At 34.6% G+C, this 27,947-nt stretch overlaps 1 protein-coding gene and 1 long non-coding RNA gene across 13 annotated transcripts in view; one reads left to right on the top strand and one right to left on the bottom strand.

The window, feature by feature from the left end:
• The window catches only part of LOC143237206 (diphosphoinositol polyphosphate phosphohydrolase 1-like), a 56,833-nt gene extending 32,406 nt beyond the window's left edge, over positions 1–24,427 (bottom strand). Inside the window, exon 1 of one of the 2 annotated variants that reach the window (XM_076476202.1) lies at positions 24,243–24,427. In XM_076476202.1, the coding sequence (XP_076332317.1) occupies positions 24,243–24,341 (99 nt within the window). In that variant the 5' untranslated portion in view covers positions 24,342–24,427. Of the gene's footprint in view, positions 1–4,955; positions 5,105–24,242 lie in introns of those variants that run through there. The other variant, XM_076476203.1, reaches the window with a different exon arrangement.
• The window catches only part of LOC143237208 (uncharacterized), a 116,845-nt gene continuing 113,095 nt past the window's right edge, over positions 24,198–27,947 (top strand). For 3 of the 11 annotated variants that reach the window (XR_013019926.1, XR_013019923.1, XR_013019924.1), the window contains exons 1-3: positions 24,198–24,515; positions 25,660–25,726; positions 25,924–26,022. This is a non-coding gene — a long non-coding RNA (uncharacterized LOC143237208). Of the gene's footprint in view, positions 24,516–24,535; positions 24,746–25,659; positions 25,727–25,923; positions 26,023–27,947 lie in introns of those variants that run through there. The other 8 variants (XR_013019922.1, XR_013019920.1, XR_013019919.1 and 5 more) reach the window with 6 other exon arrangements.

The following is a 27,947-nucleotide window of genomic DNA, read 5'->3' as shown; positions in this document are numbered from 1 at the left end:
GGCTTGTGCAGGTATATTTTATATAACAATTATTATGTGTGATAAATGAAAGAGGCTTAGTAGTTGTGTGTACAATACTATAATATAGAACAGTCTTTCCAAATTCAAGCTTATGTGTTCACTGTATTATTCCACTGGACAGACTTTCAAAAAAGCATTCGCAAATAACTATTTAAAGAGTGTTGCCGGAACAACTATACATGTAGGTATTGGTTTAGTTTGTTTTGAATTTCTCGCAAAGTTACTCGAGGGCTATCTGCGCTAGCCGTCTCTAATTTAGCAGTGTAAGACTAAAGGGAAGGCAACTATTCATCACCACCCATCGCCAACTCTTGGGCTACTCTTTTACTGACGAATGTTGGTATTGATTGTAATATTATAACGCCCCCACAGTTGAAAGGGCGAGCATGTTTGGCTATACTGGGCCAGATATGTATTAGAGAAGAAATATGTATAGGCGTAGGAATACGTCTTGTTAATATATTTCTGATAAAGGTTTGCTATAGCGACCTAAAATGCACATAAATTAAATAATTTCGTAACACCTGTTCAACGTTACGGCACATTATTAGCTTCTCCGTGCGTAAGCTATAAATAAACAAAATACCTATATTTACCTTTCATGTTTCTGCTCTAATTCTGGTTAGCGAACAGAGCTTTGATATCATAATATAATTTGTTGTAAACTTTTTTTTTTTAGTCTTATGACACAGTAAGTAAATTAATCCTTTGATAAGACTTGAGCTTTTCATATTTCTAGGAAATAATTAAATCACACAACATTTAACCATTTTCAAGGAATTCTAAAACATTCTTAAAATACAAGGTGTCGAGGGATTTTCGTTTGTTCGATGTTAAGCAAAAAGTTACAGAATGGGCTATCTATGCTCTTCCCTCAGCGGGTATCAAAACACGATTTTTACTATTATAAGCCCTCAATCTTATCATTGACCAACTAAGAGGCATATTTCCGGTTGCATTTTTGGGAGGCAGAAGCAAAACAATAAACTATTAACGGGAATCGAGCCCTAGATTTTAGTGTTGTAAGTCTGTAATCTAATTACTAACCCACTAGGGGACAACAATGAGAAGCTCTATCTGTTTATTTATTTTTTTTATTGTTAAGTGCAAAGCTACACAATGTGTAAACCACAGATATCGAAATCCGATTTTTAGCATTATGACCCCTTAAACCTATCGCTAAGTTACTGAGTGGAGTATAGCAGAAAATAAATGTTGACCACAATGGCGCTAAGCGACCTTTATTATGATGTAATATCGGGTGATAAAGACATTGGAACATATTTGTTTTTTCTCCTAAAGCTTTTAATTTCTAGAATTGCACATTTAATCATGTTTCTATTACACATATTTCAAAACTATGTGTCTTTCAATTGTTAAAAGACCACTGTAATAATGGTTGGTGTCCTGTGTCTGTTCAGCGGTTAGCTTGAGAGACCATAATGCAAAAATTAGTGGTTCAATTTCTGCAATAAAAACAGCATAGCCAGCTCATTTTGCGGCTTTGCATTAACAAAAAGACTACTAAACGTAAAAAAGAAAGTAAAAATAAAATAATATTTACAAACCATAAGTATAAAAACTACGAGTTTTTTGCCTTTCAAACTAATTTGTACCTGCAGCTTCGGTTTAGCCACATTATAAAATTAGTGAACATCGTTAATCTTCAGAAATGCCCGGAATGGCCAGGTGGTTAAGTCACTCAACTCGTAATCCGAGGGTTGCGGGTTCGAATCCCTGTCGCACCAAACATGCTCGCTCTTTCAACTGTGGAGGCGTTATATATGACGGTCAAGCCCACTATTCGTAGTTAAAAGAATAGCCCAAGAGTTGGCGGTGGGTCGTGATGACTAGCTCCCTTCCATCTAGTCTTACACTGCTAAATTAGGGACGGCTAGCGCAGATAGCGCTAGTGTAGCTTTGCGCGAAATTCAAAAACAAAACAAACAATTCTTCAGAAACAGAATAACTACTTGAATTAACTACGACCTAATAAGTTTAATTTCTTTCATGTAGAAAGTTTCCTCTCGTAAAAATGGAAGCATTGATGCAAAAACTAACAGGACTGAATGAGAGGTAATTCCCTACAATAAAATATTTGTATATTTTTATCTTAACCTATACATAGAACTGTTACACTAACGTTTACTATTTATTCGTTGATAATTTTAGTTAAAATGAGCTCTGTCGATAACAGTATGTTTAATAAACACTTATAAAAAATTGTTACTATACAAGAATTCAATGGCAAGGCAACTTTTTAATCGCTTTTAACTGGTTTGTTCTGAATTTCGCGCAATGGTATTATAACCACCCACAGCCAATTCTTGGGCTACTCTTTCACTAACGAATAGTTGGATTGACCGTAACATTATAACGCCCCCACGGCTAAAAGGACGAGCATGTTTGGTGCAACGGGGATTCGAACTCGCGACCCTCACGTTACGAGTCGAGCACCGTAACCACCTGGCCATGCTGGGCCTGCTTTTAACTGAAAATGATAATTAGCTTTATAATATGGTATTAACTGTCCCCCTACACATAGAAAACACACCGATTATGCAATTTGCTTAAAGTTTCAAGGAAAGTTCTTTAGTTATTGTAATATAAAAGTATATAATTTATTTCCAAAGGAAAGACTTTTTATAAAATGTAATTTGTGTTCTCAGAAGTCGCGGATGTAAATATATTAATATGGATATAAGTGTATGTTAAAATGACAGATGTATGATAAATTTATTAAGTAAGTTTCCTAGGCTTTTCTTTGTATAATTTGAAGGTCAATTCATAACTTCGAGTGTCCTTTGGGATATAGGCGTAGAGCTTTACTTGTTTAATTTGGTACAATCTATGCAAATTATAGTCCAATTGTGAAGTTCCACGCTGTATTACGACACAAAAGAAATGAAAAACAAAAATAAACAAAGACAGCTGATAACTCTTTTCAGTGCTTCAAAGTTCTCTGGGTTCAGTGAAAACAAACTCCTAATTAAGTATAAGTCATAACACAATAGGTTTTTGCTTGTTTAGGAAGTGTATACTAGTATATATCCGTGTAAGGTGTGTATTTGTTATGGTTATATCACTTTGAGTATTGAACAACTAGTGTACTCATCCAGGGGGACGTTATAATGTCACGCTCAATCCCATCACTATTCGTTGATAAAAGAGTACCCCAAGTGTTGACGGTTGGTGGTGATGACCATCTGTCTTCTCTCTGGTGTTACGCTACTAAGTTAGGAGCGGTTAGCGCAGATAGCTCTCGAGTAGGTTTGCGCAAAATTCAAAACAAACAGGTACTTGGGAAAGCAAGTTCCATGTCTAGCGATGTTCTTGTATAGTCACCTTTTTCAGAACCTCACGCTTCCTTCTAGAAAGTGTACATCATTCCACGTACTTCTAATGTTGAAGAAGTATCTGAAGACGCGGGATTTTTAAAGTACGTCTAATGATGACCAAAATGTTCATGTCACAGACTTTTTGAACCAATTATTTGATATACTTTTCTGCTGAGGGTTTTTTTTAAGGCAGTTATATAATGATGGTAAATCTCGTGCTTCAGACTTCTTATGATGGTGATAACAAATTTCATGTCGTAGTATTTCTACAGCACTTGTGAGGGTTGGGGTGGGAGGGGAGCTGGGACGTGTCTAGTTAGCGCAAAACATTATATATCACCTCGCACTTTAAGGCTGTAAGTGCTTATAAGATGAATGATGCACTTTATGACACGAACGGACTTTTGCAGGTTTATCGTATTAGTTTTTCTTAATATTTGTTGTTTATAACGACTTCTATTTAAGAGTTGGAAGTATGTGGTCACTTTCACTGTTTCATAGATCTACTTAACTTACTCATACACGCTAACTCGATCTGTTAACAACGAAAGCAGATTTTTTTTTTAAAACTGGTGGTCAGTTGCACATTATGATATAATATTTGAAAATATGCAACTACAAAGTAGCTATATTTCATATGTGACTGTAGTATGTCGCTAATATTGAAGTCGGCGTATCTTTATTATATCATATACATATTATATATAACACACGAAGTTCTTATATGGTCTACGAATATTGGTTTTTGTTTTTCTATGGAAAATAGTTGCTGGTGGACAACCATTAAAATTGCAAATTATTCGTCCTCCTGCTAAAAAACAACAAAAGTGTATAAATCCTTCCTTGTCTTTTGTATTACTATTGTAGTTCCTGATAATTTCCGAGTTGATTCGTGCCGCTTTATCTGTTATTACCTCTTGGTCAATGGAGCATATTGGTGAGGAAATGGGACCAAGAAAACATTCTAACTGAGAACTAAAAAACGTATATTAAGTTTGGAGGTTATCTCATACAACTGTTATATAAAAATGTCAAATAAACTTAAACATACAGGAATGCGTTTATACATATTATAGAAGAAAACTACTGTAGGAAGACTGGCTGAACCCACTAAACATTTCCGATAAAGGGCTTATTGAGAGATGATTACCTTCTCGCAGTTGTTTTGTTTTATTTATTCTCGTATTATTTTCTATACATATATATACGCGCGGGTGTGTATATATACACACACATATATTTCTTTACACATGGAAGCGTTTTTTGTTTGTTGTTACTTGGGCAGAAATCACCAGTTTCTTTTTCTGAAATGTTCAATAGATTCTTGTTTGTTTCTTTTATTTCTACGAGAATTCTTTCCTATTTTGTAAGTTTTCGAAATGTATCTATTTATCTATATGTATTTATATATACATACATGTAAGTAAGAAGAAATGTTGACTTCGAGTTAGTTTTAATCTTTCAAAAATTATGGCTTAGTCGAAACATTTTTATTCTCCAAATATATCTGTTCTTTTAGATTTAACAACTACGCCACCTAAATGCGGCTTAATTCGCATAAGAAAGTATATTACTGTATAAAACAAACAAACAAACCATTCTTCTCGGTGCAGTTAGGAGCGTCGAAATAGTTCCTTGGACTTGCGTGATGAAAACAAGATGCTTCATTTACTATTTATTTTCATTACATAAAAGTAGAAATTGTTAGTTGGAGCAAGCAAACGCATACACATGTTTGGATAATAACGTTGATCAAAAGTGAGAATTCGCGTCCGTGTTTACTGAGATTTTAAAACATACGACCTCATGACTAAATCACGTATGTTGAATACGTACAGACCATATTCATAAATTTCACTCAGCTTTAAGGAAATAATTTATAAATATAATAATAAAACTGATTCTGTACTAAGATTAAAAAATGTGGTGTACTTTAAATATAATCCGTTCCACAGAGTCGTTCTGATGTAGTCTGGGATTTTAAAATTATCCTTACATTTTGAATCCCAGTGGCATAAAAGTGCCAATTTGAACAGATGAGATAGTCACACTATGTAACTTGAACTAATAAGTATCCCTGATCAGATTAGAAGTTTAAGAATCAGACAGTATCAGAGCAGTATGAAGAAATTTCATTTTTTATACACTTAGAGCCAATAAACAGACATTTTTAAGGGTAAAAAGGTATTTTCTTTAAATTAATAACATATACCCTTACCCCTTTCTCATACAGCTCTTCTGCCCTTAATCAACTCTTTGATCTCCTTTTACCGAAACGCAAGACTAGAAATTCCGCGAAACTTTCCTGCACCTGCTCAACAATTCTTGTAATTCTATTTAACTAGAAATGCCAAGGAATGAATTCATTAGTTTTGTATAATCATTGATTGGGGCTTTTAAATATAGTCACAAAAATCGTTAATAGAAACGTTGTATGCGTATATAACGTTGATGAACATCTGCTCACATTTCTGTTATGTATCCACTAGAAATTTAATGTAGAAATACTACGCGGTTCTTTCAAGCTTTTTGCTTTTCAACAAAACAATTGCTGAACGCTCCAAGCAGTGCAATATTCATAACGCAGACGAATGTATCTAGATAAAATACCACTACGTACAAGTATTCAAGGTTAATAAATGTCGATAAATACGTTTGTGTTTGTTGAATTTCTCGCAAAACTACTCGAGGGCTATCTTTCTAGTATTCATCAGGAGTGAAGTAACAGACTGGAGAAAAGGTGGCTAGTAAATACCGCCCACCGCCAACTCTTTGGCTACTATTTTGTAACCAATAGTGAGATTGATTACGACATTATACGCCTCCACTGCTGAAAGGGCGAACAAATTTAGCGACAGGTTTCAATCTCGCGTCTTGCATATTGCAAGTCAATCGCCCTGACCATTAGGCCATATCAGCCCGTATTTGATAAACCTTAAAAATAAGGACTGATTGCGGTGTATTCATAAACACTATATTAGTAGCTGCAAAATAACAATAATTAGCTTATGCCTGTTGAAATATTTCAACATAATTATCCTGAAAATAGTGACGAATAAAATCTCCAGGCAATCTAATCCCTTGTATTAGAAAGTATGTGAAATAACCTTGTGTTTCTAAACAATGAAATTGACTGCAATGCATTGTTGTCAAAAATGTTTGAGTTTCAATGCAAGAAATGCATTGAGCCAAGTAGAACATTTAGGTTAAACGCAAGGAATTATTCCGTAGGATGCCGCTGTTCCTTGTCATTTCACTGAGTACAAGAAACAACCGCTACCGAAGTAGCCATTTTTTGACAGTCGTAAGTTTTATAAAAAATGCCAAAGGGAAGATATTCAATTGTATTCAATATATTCGGCGTGAAGAAATAAACCGAACTACAACAAATAGATACTGAAATATATTCCTCTCTTTATGTGTTTTTCCCATTCGTGCTCGGGCTATCAAATTAATTCTTTTGATCAGTCGATAGAGAAAGTGCCTTTTTTCTGTGAAATCTTCTCACAGAAGGACACTTGTTTGTTGTTAATAAGCGTTTTCTCATATTGACCGTTCAGCACATACTAAGACTGAAAGACCGATACGAAATTGTAGGAATTGTAAAAACTGAATAATTTTCCTTTAATGTATTGTTTAAAATAAACATTTAGGTGTATGTTGTTGTTTCCCAACGATTAACTTTCAGACAAACGTTTTTGCCATTACATACAGATAAATTATAATAACTTATATGATCATACCTTTTAATACTGGTCAAAATACTACTGGGTTATATCTAATATATTTGAGAATTTGAGCAAATAAAATGCTTTTATTTAAGTAATCACAACGATTTACTGTCTGAAACAATGTGGGCTGAGATTGAAAAATAGTGAAAAAATTCTCCAAAAACTCAGATCGAAACAAGAGACCTAAACCTTTTCTCTGTTCAAATAACTACTGGCATTGAATTCTAGTTGTATTTCTTTCAAGCAGATAATGAAAATTAAACCTTTACAGTTTGCTTTTTTACATCTGACTGTAGCATCAAAGTAGATAAAATGGTCTCTTCACGATAACGTTTATTGTTTTATACGTACAATTCCAGTGGAAAGACAGTTTATACACGGTTTCCGCTGGTAATTTCTTTCTTTTTTTCTTTTGGAATCGGTCGCTAATTATTTTTTCTAACAAGATATACTTAGCTGCACAGCGATTAGACACTGTGGTTGCGTAACAAAGAAAATGTTCCTAAACTGAAACGTAGTAAAAAAAATCTTGGATTTAAGCCGAGTCCTAATCCAATACAGAGAGAAAATGTTAAGCTTCTTAAGTGTTATTGAATTTTACAGCAAGTTTAAAAACAATATTTTTTTTTACAAACGAATAAACAAAATGTGCAACAAACACACTTACTTTATCAATAAGTATGTGAAATCCCTTCAATCTGATTACAATTCCATAGCCATAAATGAGAAAGACATGGTAAAAAGAGGTAGAAAAAAAAATCATGTGTAACGAATGTCCGACATGCCATCCTCCTGCATAATGAGATTTAATTTAACTTAATACAACATTTTTAATCAGTTGCATCAAGCAAGTTGGCCTGCAACCATCAGAAAATTACAAGTTCTCGTTTTCTATCGTGCTTATGAAGAATTCGTTGGAAATGAAATTGTTAATATTTCAGTAGGAAAAGGAAGAATCGTAACGTGTTCGTTATGAATGAAAAACACGTTTTAGTTATGAAGAACTTTAATATATACAGCATTCCATATTGAGTTTCTGAGTTTGAAACACCCTAAAAATCCCCATTTCTTAATTTTAATAAAAGCTTTTACACTTAGTCTACACATCTAGACGTTAATCTGAATTTACAGAACAAAACTGTTTTCGCACAGTTAACATGTCACATATATATATGCACACACACGTACACACATACATATATGTCGTTTGTTTTTGAGTACAGCTACATTGAAATGTATGCTATGATCACCACGGGGATTCGAAATATTGTAAATATGTATATACACATAGCCCCCTAGTGGCACAGCGGTGTGTCTGTGGATTTAGTGTTAGAAACCGGGTTTTGATACCCGTTATGGACAGAGCACAGACAGCCCAGTGCGTAGCTTTAGGTTTCGCTACAAACAAAGATATATATATATATATATATATATATATACACACACACACACACACACACATACGTACGTAGTATACACAAACACACACATATAAATATAATAATGACACTCACTCGTAGTTAATATAGTGAAGTAACGTCGCCTGGCGTAAGAAAATAAAATCCATTAACTCAAGATGTGGACAGGCTTATTTCATTTCTTCTAACCGACAAAACTACTAAACCTTTTCGTGAATTCAAACTTTCTAGCTTTCTAATTTGACTCACAAATGTAATATATACATTAGATGTAATCTCCGTGATCATAGGGTTGGAAATAACCAAAGAATGCTTCAATCTAATATCTAATCATTAACTTGGAATTTGGTTTTCACTGAATATTTGGTACACACTCGCACACACAAACAAAAAATCACTGATTTCGTGTTCGGTAAAAGAAAAGTATCGTTTGGTGCATTCACCATATTCACATGCACAAAGTCCTATCGTATCCCACCAATCAAAATCAATCCGCTAGGTGTTATCTTAAAATACATAATTTTCAACTTTATTCAATCCAAGCACAGGGCCCGGCGTGCGACTCGTAATCTGAGGGTGGCGGGTTCGCATCCCCCTCGCACCAAACATGGTCGCCTTTTCAGCCGTGGGGGCGTTATAATGTTACGACCAATCCCACTATTCGTTGGTGAAATAGTAGCCCAACAGTTGACGATGGGTGGTGATGACTAGCTGCCTTCCCTCTAGTCTTACACAGCTAAATTAGGGACGACTAGCGCAGGTAGCCCTCGAGTAGCTTTGCGCGAAATTCAAAAAACAAACAAGCTTTGCACAGTGGCTGTTACTGGGTTGATACGTCCACTAGAATTAAGGCACAATTAGTTTTTACTGCACAAGTACCTAAAAATGAATCTAAGGCGTTATTAATCTGCTTTATAAACACTTAATTCGTCGTATATTTTGTCTTTGTTTCCATTTTTTTTTATAAGGATAACTAAAGGATAAAAGTATAGATTACAAGAGTTAGGACTCATAGTGGTTACTTGTCTACTTATATATCTCAAATATTTATTGAACAAAAAATCCGGAATTTTACTCTGTTCTTTGAGAACACACATTTTTTGTTTCTATATTACTTCTGATTTATTATGCGGGTTTATTTTCTGATTAAAATGAGGTACGACAAGACAAGCACTGGCCACTAGTTATAATTAACTAGTTCTGTAATCGATATCTATATTGTACTCTACCTTTCTTCAACAGAAAACGGACAAGAAACCAACGCCACTGTCATCTTTAAGTTGGCGTAACAAACAGAGCGTAGCCTTAGTTGTAAAACTGTTTTAACTTGAACATTTCTTCTTCATTGTAAATGCCATTTTTTTAACCAATCCCTTCAAATTAGTTATTCTAAAGAGGGAATAAATATAGGCACAGAGTGTCTGGATAACAAACTCATACGTGTCCACGATGAAATCAAGTCGTTTTTGTTTGTCTAGTTTTTGCTTTTTTTTTTCAATAGTCAAGAACTGAGAACTGGGTAAAGTCACTTAATGTACGTCGGCAAATTTGGTGTGACAACACTGAGGCCACAAGTATTATTGAATATCAGGTCATTAATATGAGGATAATCAGGTTCAGGTTCCGCACGTCAGGGTCGTGGGTGCGTTATAAGAGTAACGGTCAAGTCCCACTATCTCATTAGGACAGGCCAAATATTGACGGCGGGCGCTGTTCAATAGCTGCCTTCTTTGAGTCTATAAGTTAAAAAATTAACGATGGTCAGCACAGATAGCTCTTGTGTAGTTTTGCGCAAAAAACAAGAAATAAAAACCCTCTAAAACAACAACTTTTAGACATAAATATGATATTGAAATAGATATACGTAAAGCAGGCGAGGTGGAATCATGAAAAAAAAAATAATAGAGACGAAAGAAGTGAAAACATTCCAGAAAAATTCCGTTCTAATAATGATGAAACACTATTGTATAAAAACAAAGTTTAGACAAGCAATATCATGTTCTTTAACACAGACCTGGTAGAACAAACAAATATGTCTTGTGTGTATTTTCATATAGCAAAACCACATCGGGCTATCTTCTGAGTCCATCTAAAAGTTATAATATTAGCACATTGAAATATTCAGGATCTAATAAAGTCAAACAGGATATTGTGGATGTATTCGTTACTACATACACACACACACATATTAATAAATAATGAATTATATTAACTTTACATGTTTATAATACTACATTCTGTATAAACAAATCTGGAGAGATAATAAACTGAATAAAATCTAAAGTTTTTTTTATTTTTCTGATATTATTATATTACTTATCATGGATGTATTCCTATATTATTACACAATTAATTATAGTCAAGTCCAATGTGTGTCGTTTCTCGTTAAAAACCTTCTGTCAGGTCCACGTGACTGCCTCCTCTTAAAACAAGTTAGAACGTGAAACGTTTCCATAAGTATTAACTATCAGAAGTAATTACAGATACAGTGTAATATATTTTATTAAATGCTAGGGAATTATATACTAAGTAACTAAATCAGATACATGGCGGGTTTACACGGCTATGCGTTTGACTTCAAATAATAGTCTTCGAATTAAAATAAAATAACGCTTCAATTAATGCATGCCCACTAACGCTATTACTCAGTGTGGACGGACTATTCAACTTGCACTGTGGAATAAACAAGTACTGGAATGAGAGGTGGAAGGTCAGGAAAGATTTTGGCGAAAGCAGCTCACGTGAGAGATAAAGAAAATAAGTAGTGTGGTTTTTGCACCAGAAATTTTGCGAATAAATAAATAAAACTCTCACTCTGTATTTAGCGTAAACATGTTTCTGGACATCGAAACTTGAACCTTATCCTGAAACGATGAAATTTTTGTAAGGGAAAAACATTTCGTCTGAATAACTACAGATTTCAAAGAACCCTTATGTGTGATTTTTTGTTTCGTTTACAAGCAGCTTTTTATATTGCGTTGGTTTTCATACAGATTTCTTATTATCTTCAGTATAATTTTTTTTTACACTTGAACATATCAAAATACTCCTAATCAAGTATCGTACATGCGAGAAAAAACATTCCTTTTTTCAATTAAAATATTGGTTTTACATAAAGGCCTAAAACATCCAATTTGAACGAACTATTTTTATCATTCAATCATCTATTTATTATATACGTATTTTTCGAAACCAAAATAATGTAACCGTTATCTTGTAAGAATTCGCGGCCACGACGACCAGTTATGATCATTATTCTGTATAGTTTGTTTTGAATTTCGTGCAAAGTTACACGAGGGCTATCTTCGCTAGTCGTCCCTAATTTAGCAGTGTTTTTTCTTATAGCAAAGCCACATCGGGTTATCTGCTGTGTCCACCGAAGGAAATCGAACCCCTTATTTTAGCGTTGTAAATCTAATGACTTACCGTTGTCCCAGCGGGTTACAATTTAGCAGTGTGAGACTACAGAAGAAAGGCAGCTAATTATCACCACCCACTGCCAACTCCTTGGTTACTTTTTTAAAAATGAATAGTGGGATTGACTGTAACTTTATAACGCCCTGCTAGTAAAAGGGTCGAGTATATTTGGTGTATTCTGCACAGTAGTATGACTTGTTTAAGCGTTTCTTTGTTTGGAAGCACAAAAGATACAATATAGGCTATATATGTGCTGCCAATCATAGGTATCGAAACCCATATTTATTTGTTGTAAGCCCATAGACTACTCGCTGAGCCAACGGGAAGCCTGTTAGAGTTTGTTATTATGAAACAGATATAAGCCAACGAAAATTCAATTTGCTTTATGTTATTATTACTATTAACTGGCTAATTTGTGAAAGACAGAACGGTAAATATAATTAGTTCCAAAAGAAAGTAGGACTACTAATTAATATATGTCACATACAAGAAAAATACAATAATGTTTCAAATATTTGATAAACAGAATAGAAATACGAGTTAAGATTTTCGCATTAACACGTCATAAAGAGATAGTTGTTGTTGTTTTGGAACTTTGCACAAAGCTACTCGAGGGCTATCTGTGATAGCCATCCCTAATTTTGCAGTGTAAGACTAGAGGGAAGGCAGCTAGTCATCACCACCCACCGCCAACTCTTGGGCTACTCTTTTACCAACGAATAGTGGGATTGACCGTCACATTATACACCTCCACGGCTGGGAGGGCGAGCATGTTTGGCGCGACGGGGATGCGAACCCGCGACCCTCGGATTACGGGTCGCACGCCTTACGCGCTTGGCCATGCCAGGCCCATAAAGAGATAGCGAAGCAAACTTATTTCAACTGAAAGCGTCCCCTGCTGGTACAGCGGTAAGTCTACGGATTTACAACTCTAGAATCAGGGGTTTGATTCCCCTCAGTGGACACAGCAGACAGCCCTATGTGGCTTTGCTATTAGAAAAAATATACACACCCAACTGAAATACTTTAAATTCTGTGCAAATTTGTTAGTACTTGTTGAAATGTATTTCGTAGCGTCGCAAGTATTTCTTGGTTGTGGATAGTGATAATATAACATATATATCCGGTTAGTTGAGTTAAAGTTTGATTATATTATTAAGAATAGAAAACACAAAAATCGACGTTTTTTGTCGCAATGAAAGGTAAAATCTTTATTATTAGTTTTAACTGATTTCTTTTGGTAACATAGTCACCATCATCAGAGCTAGTTGTTAAAATCTGAATATACGTTAAGCTGACACTAGATTCTAGCCAAAATGATGGTTACTGTAACTAGTCGTCTGTAACTAATATTAAAAGACTCGTTTTTCATTGTGGGAAAATCCGTCGATTTTATGTTTGTTACTCTTCGTATATTATCACAATGTGCCTGGGAAAAATATATATTTTCACCAGTAAAGTAGCTTCAGGACTGTCTGATATTTACGGAGACTGCATTGATTACGTTCAAAACGAAAACCAATTTCGTCCGTTAAATGGACAACAAATGTCCGGATGCGTATCCAATAAATTGAAACAGGGGTCACATACCATATCAGCAGGTAACAGTACAAGGTTTTATCATGTTCTATACAGGTTTCATACGGTAGAACTGTTTCAGTAACACCACAATCTGTCATATAAATTATTTTCGTACCCTTAGTTCACTTTCATTCTGTGAAGAATTTTTGGTCTAAAAATTGTGTCGGGCTTGCCATTAAACTCAACCAAGGTTGTTTTATTCAAGCTCAAGCTAACGACTTATTTACATACCGTCCACTATCATTAGAGTTAATATACGGCATCATATTAAATAATTTTACGTTTCCTATAAATAAGTCATTAAAAGTATTGGTAAAATCATCAGTTTTCTATAAAATACAGTAATTACTAGGATTAATTACACTATGGCGCGGTAATTTTTGTTTGTATTTTTGTATGACTAATTTATAATAAGGGATCCTGTAACCCATAAAAATTTACAGAAACGTGTTTAAAAAAATCTGATAATTCTAACATAACCGACAACATAATAAATACATAGGCTTTTCAAGCTATTTTCCTTTAGTATTTCAGCGGTAAGTCTGAGTAGTTATAATGTTAAAATTGAGTTTGACACCCGCGTTAGGCAGATGCCCGTTGTACAAAGTTAAAGTGGGTCTAAACGGTCTGAAGTGGCGTTTCGCCTCTTAAGGATTCAAACCATTAGTGCTCGTGATTTTCTGAAAGGAATACCACAGAGGACATAAAAAAGGAAGGGGGAAATCCATTGCTTTCGAAATTTCAACTTAACTACTGTCATATTGTGTTTTTTGTACTAACAACAAACAAACACCCTTGGCCTAAAAGTACGAAGTGCGTTTTTGAGCAACAAGTCGCGAAACAGAAACTATTGGACTCGCAATCCAAATAAATAGACCATTAGACCATGCCCAGCACAATATGAAAACAACAAAATAAAGAATTGGTTACAAGAGAAAAATTCATTTCGACATAATGGTTCCTGAAAAAGACAAATGGTAATCACGTTCCTCATTCAAATTCTTTGAAGCAGTATTTTATTTACATGCTTAGAGTGATTCCTAAACTGTCATATTTTTGAGTATTTAGAGAAACATTAAAATGTTTTCTGTAATTACCTGATGACTAGTAAGTCAAAATTAGATTCTTGATAACGTTTTTCAGAGTCCTTGAACATTTCTATAGTATGTAAATACATAATATTGCCTGAAGAAATTTAAAATATTTAGCACAGCAAAAAACATTTATATGTATACAAGTCACCTGGAGGGAAATTGTTAAATCTACGAGTTTACAACGATGAAAATTAGGGGTTCGATTCCCCTTAGTGGGGTTCAGATGGTTAAGGCACTCGACTCATAAACTGAGGGTCGCGGGTTCGAATCCCTTTCACACCAAACATGCTCACCCTTTCAGCCGTGGAGTTGTTATAATATGATAGTCAATCCCACTATTCGTTGGTAAAAGAGAACCCCAAGAGTTAGCGGTGGGTGGCGATGACTAGCTGCCTTCCCTCTAGTTTTACACTGCTAAATTAGGGACAGCTAGCGCAGATAGCCCTCGAGTAGCTTTGCGCGAAATTCAAAATAAATAAACAAACGATCCCTTCAGTGGATACAACAGGTAGCGAGGTGTAGCTCTACTATAAAAAAAAAACAAAAAAAAACAACACGCGCACACAGATTACTCTTTTAACATTTATTTTTCACGTATAGTCCACGGTCCAAACCTATAAATTTGATAACTGTTGTACACTTAGAATGATACACACATTTTAATATAAGTTAAACACAGAAACAAAGAGTGTATTCAAGCCCACCATTCAAAGACTTCATACAAGGTCAACATCGAAATTAAATATCTGGATCTCGCGTAGTTATCCCACAGGGTGGGGAATTTTAGTCATTGTGAAGGGCATTAGAATTTATCCGTCTCTGTCAAGTTTCCTGGTTCGGAGGAGATTCGAAATGTATTTCTTGTCACGATCTTCAAGGCCAGATTAGATAGTAGATAAGTTTTAAGCTGGACACCAGCAAAGGACATGGGAATATTCGAACTGACTTGATAGTTGGTAAGAGTTTCTGTCATAGGATCAGTTTATTTTATTTTCTTTGTTTATATTACGGTAGTACGAAAACCGACCTAAAACAAACACTGATAGAACAAAATGACAAGTTATCGGGACCTTCAGTTGTACATTATTGCACAAATGAATTTTCTCAGTGCCATCATTTCACGAAAATCACCGAGGGAGGGAGGGATACTGACCGACCTTATGTGGGCTCACTACTGTATTTTTCGGAAAGTAAATTACACTAACTTGAGCCGTTCTGCTGTATACTGGATTCCTGAGGGGTCGTAATGTCTTTGAGTGTGTGCATTTTGTATTGATCTTAATAAATCTTGAAGTGCTATAACTCAAACTAGAATACAATCATGATTACCTTGAAGAGAAAAAATATTGTTTTATGTGCTAATCTGGCTAAATGAAAAGCATGTATAATCTACACATGATAGTGACACTGTAACGATCCAGTAATGTTGAGTATACTGGGAAAAGTGACTGTTACCTTTGAAGTTCACGCAAAACTACACAAGGGCTATTTGAGCTAGCCGTCCCTAATTTAGCAGTGTACTATAGGGAAGGCAGCTAGTCATCACCACCCACCGCCAATTCTTGGGCTACATTTTTCCCAACGAATAGTCGGATTGATAGTCACATCATAACGCCCCCATGGTTGTTGCGAGTAGAACGCCCTAACAACCTGGCCATGCTGAACCTTTGGAAAAGGATTGAAGCAATATACCCAATAAACCTGGGAAAAATTATACAACAGAAATATGTATACATAAAAATTTGGAGCCAAACTTTTAAACAAGCAACGAGAATAAAAATAAATAACGACAGAATGAATAATCAATCTACCGCTGTATTCAACCAATCTACCGCTGTATTCGCAAGTGATTAAACTAGTTATGCAGTGGGAAGAAATACCACTTCAAACCGTAGGAAGAGAAATGCAAGTACTAAAGTCTGAGAAAGTTAGCAGGGTCGGTATCACTTTGAAGTTAAGCTCAAATCTACACAATGGGCTACCTGCATCGAAACCCGGTTTCTAGAGATATAAGTCAGCAGACATGCCGCCGTACTACTCATGTTTTCAGTTAAGAAGCTTGACAGTAACCTACGAAGGCTGATCGCAGTCCTGTTGTTAGTGCATCGTACTGTATAACTGGGATTCCATGGTTCGCACTCCAGTAACAGAAAAATTAAAAATTATAAGATCTGAAGTTTGTCTCCTTAGCTGCGTTACAAGAGTGACAATCAAATTTCACAATTCCGTTTAACGAAAGTTCAAATGCTATAATAAAGTATCACTGACTTTCCTTTAGTCTACCACTTATTATTTAGGGGAACCAGCGCAGATAGCCCTTGTGTAACTTTGTGCTGAATCCAACAACCAAACGAAAACTACACAGATGGAGCCGTAGCAGGTGGTCTTTATGAGATTAAATTAGTCTAGCGAATAGTCGTTGAATAATTATAATTCATTACCTACAAGTGTTAGAAAATATGCATGTACCTGCGGCTGCAGTTGGTATACGTATAGATGGGTGAGAGAGGTACTTATGTTAACATTTTGTGTTTAATCAAATCAGTTTGTTTGTTTGTTTGTTTCGAACAAAGCCATATTGAGCTATTTGCTGTGTCTACCGCGAAGAATCGAACCCCGGATATTAATAGACTTACCGCTCTTTAAAGGGGGGACATCAAATAAGTTGTTACTGTCTAATGTATAAAGCTATACAATGAGATATCTGTACGCTGTCTACCGCATAAATCAAACCTCGAATTTATTGTTGGAAGCCCGTAAACTTACCGCTGATACACAGAGAGATAATCAAATAAAAAATATATCTTTATACTAATGGTGCGCAGGTTCGAATCCCCGTCGCACTGAACATGCTCGCCCTTTCAGCCGTGAAGGCGTTATAATGTGACGATCAATCCCATTATTCGTTGGTAAAAGAGTAGCCCAAGAGTTGGCGGTGGGTGGTGATAACTAGCTGCCTTCCCTCTAGTCTTACAATGCTAAATTAGGGACGGCTAGCGCGGATAACCCTTGAGTAGCACGAAATTCAAAAACCAAACAAAATAAATTATATATGACTATTCTTTTACCAACGAATAGTGGGATTGACCGTCACATTTTAACGCTCCCACAGCTGAAAGGGCGAGCATGTTTGGTGGAACAGGGATTCGAACCCGTGACCGTCAGATTAAGAGTCTTAACCACCTGGCCATAATTTATTAAAATAACAAAAAATTATACACACTATAATATAAAAAGGTAAAATAGCCCTCTTAATTTTGTCGTTTTGAAATAAATGTGTATGTGTGTGTGTGTTTATACTGTAAGATGTGTTACAACACGGTATCGCAGCTGAATTTTAATTTTTATTTTTTGTGTGTTGAAAATTATAAAAAAAAATTGTAAAATAATGGTAAAACCCTAAACGTGGTTTTAGTGATCAATCAGAAGGGTTTACAATGTCTTAAACATAAAAAAAAATTCAGTTTCGTAAAATAAAAATAATTCAAGTTCATTTCTTAAACTCCAAATAACTGCCTATATAAAACATTTGCCTCCCGCTAATACAACGGTATGTCTACGGATTTACAACGCTAAAATTAGGGGTTCAATTCCCCTCGGTGGGCTTAGAAGATAGCCCGATGTGGCTTTGCTAGAAGAAAACAAACACAAATAAAACACTTATACTGAACCATTAAGATGAGTTACAATGGCGTTTATATGAACAATGTGCTATCTTATTACGTTCAGTGACGAAACGATGTATGGCACAATTTATTCAGAGCTTCAAGGGGTTTCTCAAAATAGGCATTTGACATTTTTAATTTTGAACCTGAGAGAAAAATACTCTGAAACACGGGAAAAGTTTTAATGAAGAAGGTTGGCCCAAAATTGGTATTTGAAATTTTTAATATTGGAATTGAAAGCAAAATATAAAACAGAAAAAGTTGAAATGGAGGACAGTAAACATAAAAATTACCTCGGGACCCACTGACAACTAGTTGTGCCAATTGAGAAAGTTACACAATTACTTGTGTGTGAAATACGAACTGTTAAAAGTAAGTTACAATTACATTGCATGGAACACGGAATATTAAGTTACGATTACTTTGAACAAAATATAGGTTATTATTTTCATTATTCCAGTGTTTAACCAACTACAATTAATATAAAATCCTGATGAACTGTTTATAACATAATAAAAATAACCGCAAAACGTCTTGTACTAAGTACTCTTTAAAATGGTCTGGAATCAACGCTACGAATTTAATCACAATTAAATGGGTTAAACATTTAAATAAATTGCAGATATGCCTAGCTCCAACAAGTTTAAACGTTAAGAATACCACAACGTACTTGCAAAATGTCCAACTAACTATAATTGGAAGCTTCCTTCTTTCGTTTTCGTGTACAAACTACGTGCAAAAACGAGAGAAGACTGCCATATTGCAACCTTGAGCTCTATTTCCACACTAAACTCTTAACCTCTATACAATTTGTTCATTAGTATTGAACCAATAATTTTAAATGTAGTGCCACACGTACATGCACGCTTTACATACACAGGAGAGAGTCACCATTTCTTGAGGGTTAACTGACCTACATAGTTTGACCTCCGTTTTAAAAGCTAAGCTAAGAAAGTGCAAGTCTTTTTATTGTCATTGACGTGATACTAATTCGAACATATAATCTAAAATTGTGTGTGATAGAGTGTTCACGATTCGTATTCGAGAACTTGCACAAAACTTTTGCTCTTATTTTCTAACTTTCTTAAGTCAGAATCGTCACTATTGAAGAATTGCAAGTTTTATTACTGTTGTCTTCTCTAAAGTGCAGGACTGTAAAGTAAGGTCCTCAGTCAGGAAATCAGTGTGAATATAAAAATAATATTTATAAATTCACACTATATGCATGTATGGTTTTTCGAACTCACATTCAATCATGATGCATTTCAACTTTATTGAGTTGTAAAAAGTGGGCCCGACATGGTCAGGTGGTTAAGGCACTCGACTCATAATTCGAGGGTCGCGGGTTCGTATCACCATCACACCAAACATGTCCGCCCTTTCAGCCGTGGGGCGTTATAACGTGACGGTCAATCCCACTATTCGTTGGCAAAAGAGTAGCCCAAGAGTTGGCGGTGGGTGATGATGACTAGCTGCCTTCCCTCTAGTCTTACACTGATAAATTAGGGACGGCTAGCGCAGATAGCCATCGAGTAGCTTTGCGCGAAATTCAAAACAAACAATAACAAACAAACTATTAAAGAGACTTTTGCAACAAGTCACGCATATTAGGCACGTTCCATAAACCGCCTTAACATTTCATGCTTAATTTAAAACAATGAAGCGAAATGTCTCATTATTTAAACAATAACATCTCTTACCTAATATATATATATATAAAAAAAAAAAGCCTGGATATAGCCGGCTCATTCAGTCCACACGGCTTCTTATAGTCTGTATTTACTTCTAACACAAATACTGTTTTGTGATAGTGGTGACCATAAAATATTTCCAGAGCATTCTTTACTTTTATAGAAATTATGCTATTTGTATAAAATGACAAATATGTGCTTAAGTTTTCCGTGATGACGAGAAAAACCCACTTGTAGAGAAAATTATATATGTAAAAACGGCTGATATGGACAGAGAAAGCACTATGTAGAGGAGCGAACAACGTTTCGACCTTCTTCGGTCAGGGAAAATTAAAAATTTATATTTTCCAGAAACACCTAAAAACAACATATTAAACAATTTTTTTAAATAATTTTCTCACAAAACCATCAACATTATTTCACAAAATAAAAAGCTAAAAAACAATCTTACAAAAAGAGACATTAATTCCATTAAAAACCTAAAACAAGACAAAAATATAAAAATTTCAAAAGCAGATAAAGGTAACGCTATAGTCGTAATGAACACGAATGAATACATCCAAAAAATGAATAACATCCTATCAGACACGAACAAATTTAAACCAATACACACAAATCTAACAAAGACACACGAAACGCAACTGAAGAAAATACTTCTAAAAATGAAAAAAGCCAACAATTTCACAAAAACTTTGTTCCAATCTGCGTGAAACCGACTCACGCACACCACAAATATACGGCATCCCCAAACCTCATAAACCAGATTGTCCACTACGACCAATAATGCCCATATATGAATCGTTTAATTACAATCTTGGTAAATACATAGTATGGGTATTCTCCAAATATGTAACAACAGCCAGCTCATTCACCAAAGACTCCTTTAATTTCAAATCTAACCTTAATCAACTTAATCATAAAGCTTTAATGGCCAGTTTCGATGTCACATCCCTCTTTATAGAAGTCTCTACTACTGAAGCCTGCAAGACAGCCTTAGAACTCTATATCCGAGACCCTAACCCATCTATAGACATTCTCAGCAACCGATTAGCAATATACGGCATCCCCAAACCTCATAAACCAGATTGTCCACTACGACCAATAATGCCCATATATGAATCGTTTAACTACAATCTTGGTAAATACATAGTATGGGTATTCTCCAAATATGTAACAACAGCCAGCTCATTCACCTAAGACTCCTTTAATTTCAAATCTAACCTTAATCAACTTAATCATAAAGCTTTAATGGCCAGTTTCGATGTCACATCCCTCTTTATAGAAGTCTCAACTACTGAAGCCTGCAAGACAGCCTTAGAACTCTATATCCGAGACCCTAACCCATCTATAGACATTCTCAGCAACCGATTAGCAACCCTCATAGAATTCACCACGATGAAGACAAACTTCATGTTCAACAACCACAACTATATACAAACAAATGGCCTAAGCATGGGCAGCCCAGTATCACCAGTTCTAGCTAGTATTTTTATGACACAAGTTGAAACACAAGTAATTAACACAGCATTACATCCACCACTATACTGATACAGATATGCAGACGACACGATTGCAGGATTAAAACCTACAGAACACACACTTAATTTTTTCAATCGCATTAACCCTATACATCCCAACATTAACTTCACATGTGAACAGGAAGAAAGCAATCAAATATCATTTGTTAACCTCAAAATTACAAGAACCGATACACAATTTAAAACAGAAATCCACCGAAAAATCACCTATACTGGACTATACGTTCCTTGGGACTTAGCATATGAAACAAAACAAAAACTCAACATACTAAGAAACCAAATAAACACAGCCACAAAACTATGCTCACCAGATAAAATTAACGACGAATTAGACAAAATGAAACAATACTTCATAAACATCAATAAGTTTCCTCCACAAACCGTAGAAAACATTATACACACACCTAGACAGAAAGCAAAATCAATCAACAAAAGTAAATATATCTCACGAATTAAAAAATCACGAAACCATATACTGCTGTATACCATATATTCCTGACATCAACAAACAAATAACCAACATTTGGCAAAAACTAGTAACAAAATATGACATCCCAGTTAATACCAATTTTATTCACAAACTAGGCACAAAACTGAGGTCTATACTATGTAAAATCTACACTGACAAACACCACACCAACTTTATATACAAAATATAATGTGATAACTGCCACGACTTCTATACTGGAGAAACATGCAGAAAAATGGAAACCAGATTCAAAGAACACAAAATGTCACCTTCACATGTTTTCAAACACTGCAAATCAAATAAACACAACATAACCATAGAAAACATTCAAATACTAAATAAAGAAACAAACATAAACAAACACAAAATTAAAGAAGCCTTACTTATACAACAACTTAAGCCCAATACAAAGGAACACCTTTATAACTATATTAATAAATATATCCAACATCTAAGCACGCCCTCTACATTCCTACACTCAGTGACACAACCGCTTTCAAACATGTGGTCAGCTATCAGTCAGTTACCTCTTTCTTTCTTTGGGAATCTGACGATGACCGAAGAAGGTCGAAACGTTGTTCGCTTCTCTACATAGTGCTCTCTCTCCATACCAGCTATTTTTACATATATAATGCTTAAAATTTATTTGCGTTCAAAACAACACGTTCGATAAAACTACATGCAACTGTCATTGATGAACTGAAAATAATTTTCATAGTACTCTCTAGGTGGCTTCTTTCCATATACATTTATATTCAAAACTAATTAGTTTAGCTACGTTATTTTGTTTTCTTGGTTGTTGTAAAATCCATCGAAGACAGGGTGGTCAAGGCACTCGACTCGTAATTCGAGGGTCACGAGTTCGATTCCCCGTCATATCAAACATGCTCGCCCTTTCAGCCGTAGGGACATTATGATGTTACAATCAATCCCTCTGTTCGTTGGTGAAAAAGTAGCCCAACAGTTGACAATGGGTGGTGATAACTAGCTGCCTTCCCTCTAGTCTTACACTGCTAAATTAGGGACGGCTAGCGCAGATAGCCTTCGAGTAGTTTTGCGCGAAATTCAAACCAAACCGAACTACCACGTTTTTAAGACATTGATTTTAAACAGTATATTAAGATTATTGTTCAGTTATTAACTATTTTGTTCACTTTGCCCGAAAGTAACATACTACATATCTAAAAAAACTGAGAGTATTTTTAGGAGTACTATAAAATAAAATGAAGATTTATTTAAAACAAACATATATTTATAACACCAAGCTGTGATTGGCCATTTATGTTAAAAAAAAGTACCATATTTATCTGTTATTTTATTCTAACCAATAACTACACAGAAATATTTCACCAACAAATAAACACAAAGATGGTTTGTTAAGCAGTATAACATCGCTAAATCATTCTAAGTTTATAATGTTTATAGAATATACGTTGGGTAACTCGTTTATTTGAATTCTAACTAAGTGGGTAGTGTCAGTGCCCGTTATTAATCCAAATATCCACGTACATATTCAAAATTCACTGTTTGCACAATTATCAAAACGACTGAAACATTACACCACTAATATATCAAAATAACTCATTCTTTACTCCCGGTAGTTTTGCAGATTATGGTGTGAATACGGAAGTATAAACGTCTTTATAAATTGTACCATTATCCATTTATTTTGAGTTCGGAGAATTTAAAACATTAACACAGTTAACGTATCAAACTGTAACAGATCTACTGAGAATATTAAAATTCTGAACTTAAAGCAACGCAATTTCTAGTGCGATTAGAAATATTCAAGGTTTACTCCGTTTTAACAGTAATATATTACAGTATACCACTGTTACAGTTAACAGCTGGAGCAGTTTTGGCTCTAAACCATGAAATATGTAATGGTGATTGAGGCTGAGAAATGTAATAAAAAAAATATCGAACACTCCAGTCAGGAGTGAAAAAAAACCAACTAAACATAAAGACATAATGTCTTAGATAAAATAAAAGACCGTAAGTACTAGAAGTAACATTATGGAAACTATTTATTTAATTTAAACGTGTTTTTTCTTTAAGATAATTAATTGACTAGATCTTATCAGTTAGATAAGAATTATTCATATTTGCACTTATCTATTGTGTTTCTACTAGAACACTTTATTTGAATATAACGCTGAAGTGATACTTCAGACAGTGTTGGTTCTTCTAGCCCAAACACGAACGGAGCAATTCTATAATACCCTTGAACATACATACACAGCTAGGTATCTTACATACCATGCTACGTTCACACCTACCTCCTTTTCATCTTCGTTTTTCACGCAGAGGCAAGCCGCTCTTCTAATAAACCCATCCTCATCATATGTCCGTATTGAATTTGGTTTCTCTTTTTCCATGAATGATCAGACAAGTCTGCTTGCTACTCGTACTTCTAATGCTCTACCATATATACTGTGACAAAACCACTAGTACGCTGCATCCATTTTGTGGCAGCCAATATAATCTCGATCTTGTAGGTCCTAGAGCATTTTCTGTTTCTTTTTTTCTCCTACATGTGACAAAAATAAAAGGTAAGTTTAAAAGTTTTTAAGAAACTAGAAATGTACATTTCAAAATAATAGCTTTTATTAGACGTTATTTTTATATTTGTTCTAATAACAATACATTCGTGTTGTGAATGCTTGGATGGCCCTCAGAACGAGAGTATGTCTGGAATTTTATCATATGTGTACGAAATCAGCTGTTTTTCGAGTATCATTTGAAATGTTACGAAGGAGATAAGGCTTACGACAAGTTCAAGGTAATAATTGTTTATAATTTTGATGATTATGCGAGGCGTAATTTTATTTGTAGACTTATATATTAACCGCATATAATTTCCGCTTAGATAGTTGTAAGTAATTAGTTATAAGTGATTTTGAAATTTTTGACATGATTAAGTTCATAAGCCTGTAAGTACGATTACTGGTGGGGTCCACACCGGCTTTTTTATTTTCATAAATGTTAAACAAAGTTTTATGAACTGTGAATGCATCAAATTGTTTGTTAGTTTATGGGTTGCAAGATCAATAACCATATGAGCCATACAAAATTTAAACAAAAATACCAACGTTCCACATCAAACGGTAATTGTAATTAATCTGTTATAAAGTACTGCTGGGACTACCGTGTATTTTATTTAGAAAATAAGTACTTTTATTTTCGCCCTATGTGTTTGGTTTATTGTGATTAGTGTGACGGATAAAAAACAACAACACAGAATTACTCGATATAATGCTATGTGTCGATTCTATCCCACAGTTACTTGTGTACAGTGTAAAAAAAGTTGGTAGTGTAATGATTAATAAAAACGTGTGCAGTGCAAGTATGTAGTGTTAAATGTACCATTTTGTATTTTACTTTTAAAAGTATACATCACCATATATTGTTGGTAGTTAAACAAGGTTCAGTTTGTCAAACTTATGTTTTTTTCTTTCTTATTATGTTGCAATCTCCAATCAATTCATCATAGTGACAGCAAGAAAACATCAAAGAATGAAAATTCCTGTCTATCTTGGCTATAGTATTTTCATATTCAAATCCTCAAAAACAAAAAAGAATAAATATGTATTTATATTATGTTTAGTATGTTTTTTGTTATGCATTTAGACAGAAAATAACTGAAACATTTTTTATTATGATATCCAATTTTAATGTAATTTGTTTTTGTTGCAGCACTGATTGAAAAGATAGCAGTGAACAAACTATGTCATGCAGGCATTGAAGTAGGTATTGACTGGCAGTAAGTATATTTTAATTTGTATATGTTAATTAGTTGTAGTTTACAAATACAAAATTTTACCTGTGTTTTTCTAGTATTGAACTGATTATTTTTTTTTATTAGTACCCAAATGTTTGCTGTTATATTTTTGAGGAAAACACATTATCAACTGTTACAATTTTACTTATAATTTGGCACATTTTATTATTCTGTTGAAGGTATAGGGCCTAATATAGTGCTCAGCAGAGGCACTGTGGGAAGACTGACATTCCTTTACAGTTTCACATACAGTTTTGATATTACTGTATATTATTCAGGTAAGCTTAGATATAGCAGATTTTACTATTAAGATATTTCTTAAATTGTTGACTAGCTAAACTTGTGCTTGTAATATATTTAAGGGGTGGAAAAAAGTATGCATTGTTCAATTCTTTAACACTCATTTTGTAATATTTTACAAGATTGTGCATTGTGGAAATGCCAAAACTAACGTAAAATAGTTATGGACATTGTGTGGTGTAAGCTGATTCATATTTCAGTCACAAAAACACGTATATGCATCTTTATTATGAAAATAAACCATGAAAAATAAATTACAACAAATGAGTAACAAATGCGTTGCAAATATGAATATGTTCTCTGAATAAGAAAACCTATATTTTAAGATAACACCACTAATGTAATTCACAAAATGTGGTCACAGAATCTACTTCTTGATTAAATGTTTGTTTATGCTTCTTCTGTTCTTGATAATTGCTTGACATTGCTGTATCATAAAGTGCATGAGGAATTAAATGTAGACACGGGTGAGTACGTGATGCCACTTGCACGGGTGAGTTCATGATGCCACTTGCAGATTAGGGCTTCCTGCAGTTCCAAGGTGCTTTTCAGTTTCTTTTCTAACACTGTGTTACCTATTACCTTCAAGCACTTTTCATTAAGGTTGAGGTCTCAGCTGTTGCTTTGCTGATGTAGTGTTTTGATCTTCTCCCTTCAAAAAATTGTCCTTTACCTGAAGCAATGAAATAAAAGCCAAGATATCCTAGCAGTGCACATAGAGTAAAAGCTTTTGCCTATTTTGCATTTACCTTGTAGATTGCATTATAAATATTACCAATCTTTTCAGAACTTTGGCATCAAGCAGAGTCATTCTTAAATGTGTACTGGTCAGCTCCACCAAAAGTTATCCTGAAGTGTTGGCTTTAACTAGGACTTGATGATTTCAATCTACTGGTCAGTGTTCAAAGTGCTTTTTACAAAATGCATGCTTTCAACACCCTGGCCAGAAATGCATCCCCATATCTTTTGACCCTGCAGATGCTTCATAGTTGCATTCAAACATTCTAAATAACACTTTTCTCCACATCAGTGTCATATAACATGCTTCCCATCAGACATTTATTGATTGAACTTTGTTTTGTCTGAAAAGGTCACTTTTCTCCACATTATTTCAGTCTGGTTATCATGCTCTTTGACCTAGTTGTGCCTCATTTTTGTCATCTTGTTGGTAAAGAAGGGTTTCTCTCTTGGCCTTCTTGCTGAGAGATTAGCCTAACATAGACAAGATAGGATTGTTCATACAATACCCTCCCCTCAGAAGTTTTCTGCTATGAATTTTTGAGATCATTGGATGACAATTGACAATTCTGTGTGTTCCTGCATTTCAGAACATGATCGTCATTTTGCTATGGAAAATCTCTCGCTATCCTATCCTAGACGTGTCACTAGGTGCTTAAAAGATTTGGGATTCAAGTTCATAGGTGTGGAAATGTTCAGTGTTTTAGTATGATATTGATCATGGCTTTATATTTTGGTTTTTCAAGACATCAACTGGGTATTTGGGACACTGTCAAATTCAATCATGGTGTGGGCCCTTTGTACCAGAGCCTAGTAATGACTCTATCTCTACTCTTCCTTCATTCCACCTGTCTTTCTATATCTCTGCATCCTGTGGCTCACAGGATTTAATTCTTTTAATAATCTGCATTGTTCAAAATCCTTCTTTGCTCAAGAAAACAGTAACTGTTGTTTTTCATGAAATTAACTCACAACTCTTGACCATGATAGCATTACACACACACATTCTAGCAGATAGGCTTTTAAACTGACTATCAGTAAAAAACTGTATTTACTGTCAAAAACATCTGATGTAATACAACGATAGACTATAAAGGTTGTTAATGTAATAGTATTAAATCATCCATGAAACATATTTGCACCAACATGCATTATGGCCTCAAAA

The sequence above is a fragment of the Tachypleus tridentatus genome, chromosome 13 (assembly GCF_004210375.1).
Source record: "Tachypleus tridentatus isolate NWPU-2018 chromosome 13, ASM421037v1, whole genome shotgun sequence".
In the NCBI taxonomy this organism is placed as follows: domain Eukaryota; kingdom Metazoa; phylum Arthropoda; class Merostomata; order Xiphosura; family Limulidae; genus Tachypleus; species Tachypleus tridentatus.
The sequence above is the reverse complement of the archived record's forward strand: the minus strand, read 5'-3'. Positions and strand labels throughout refer to the sequence as shown.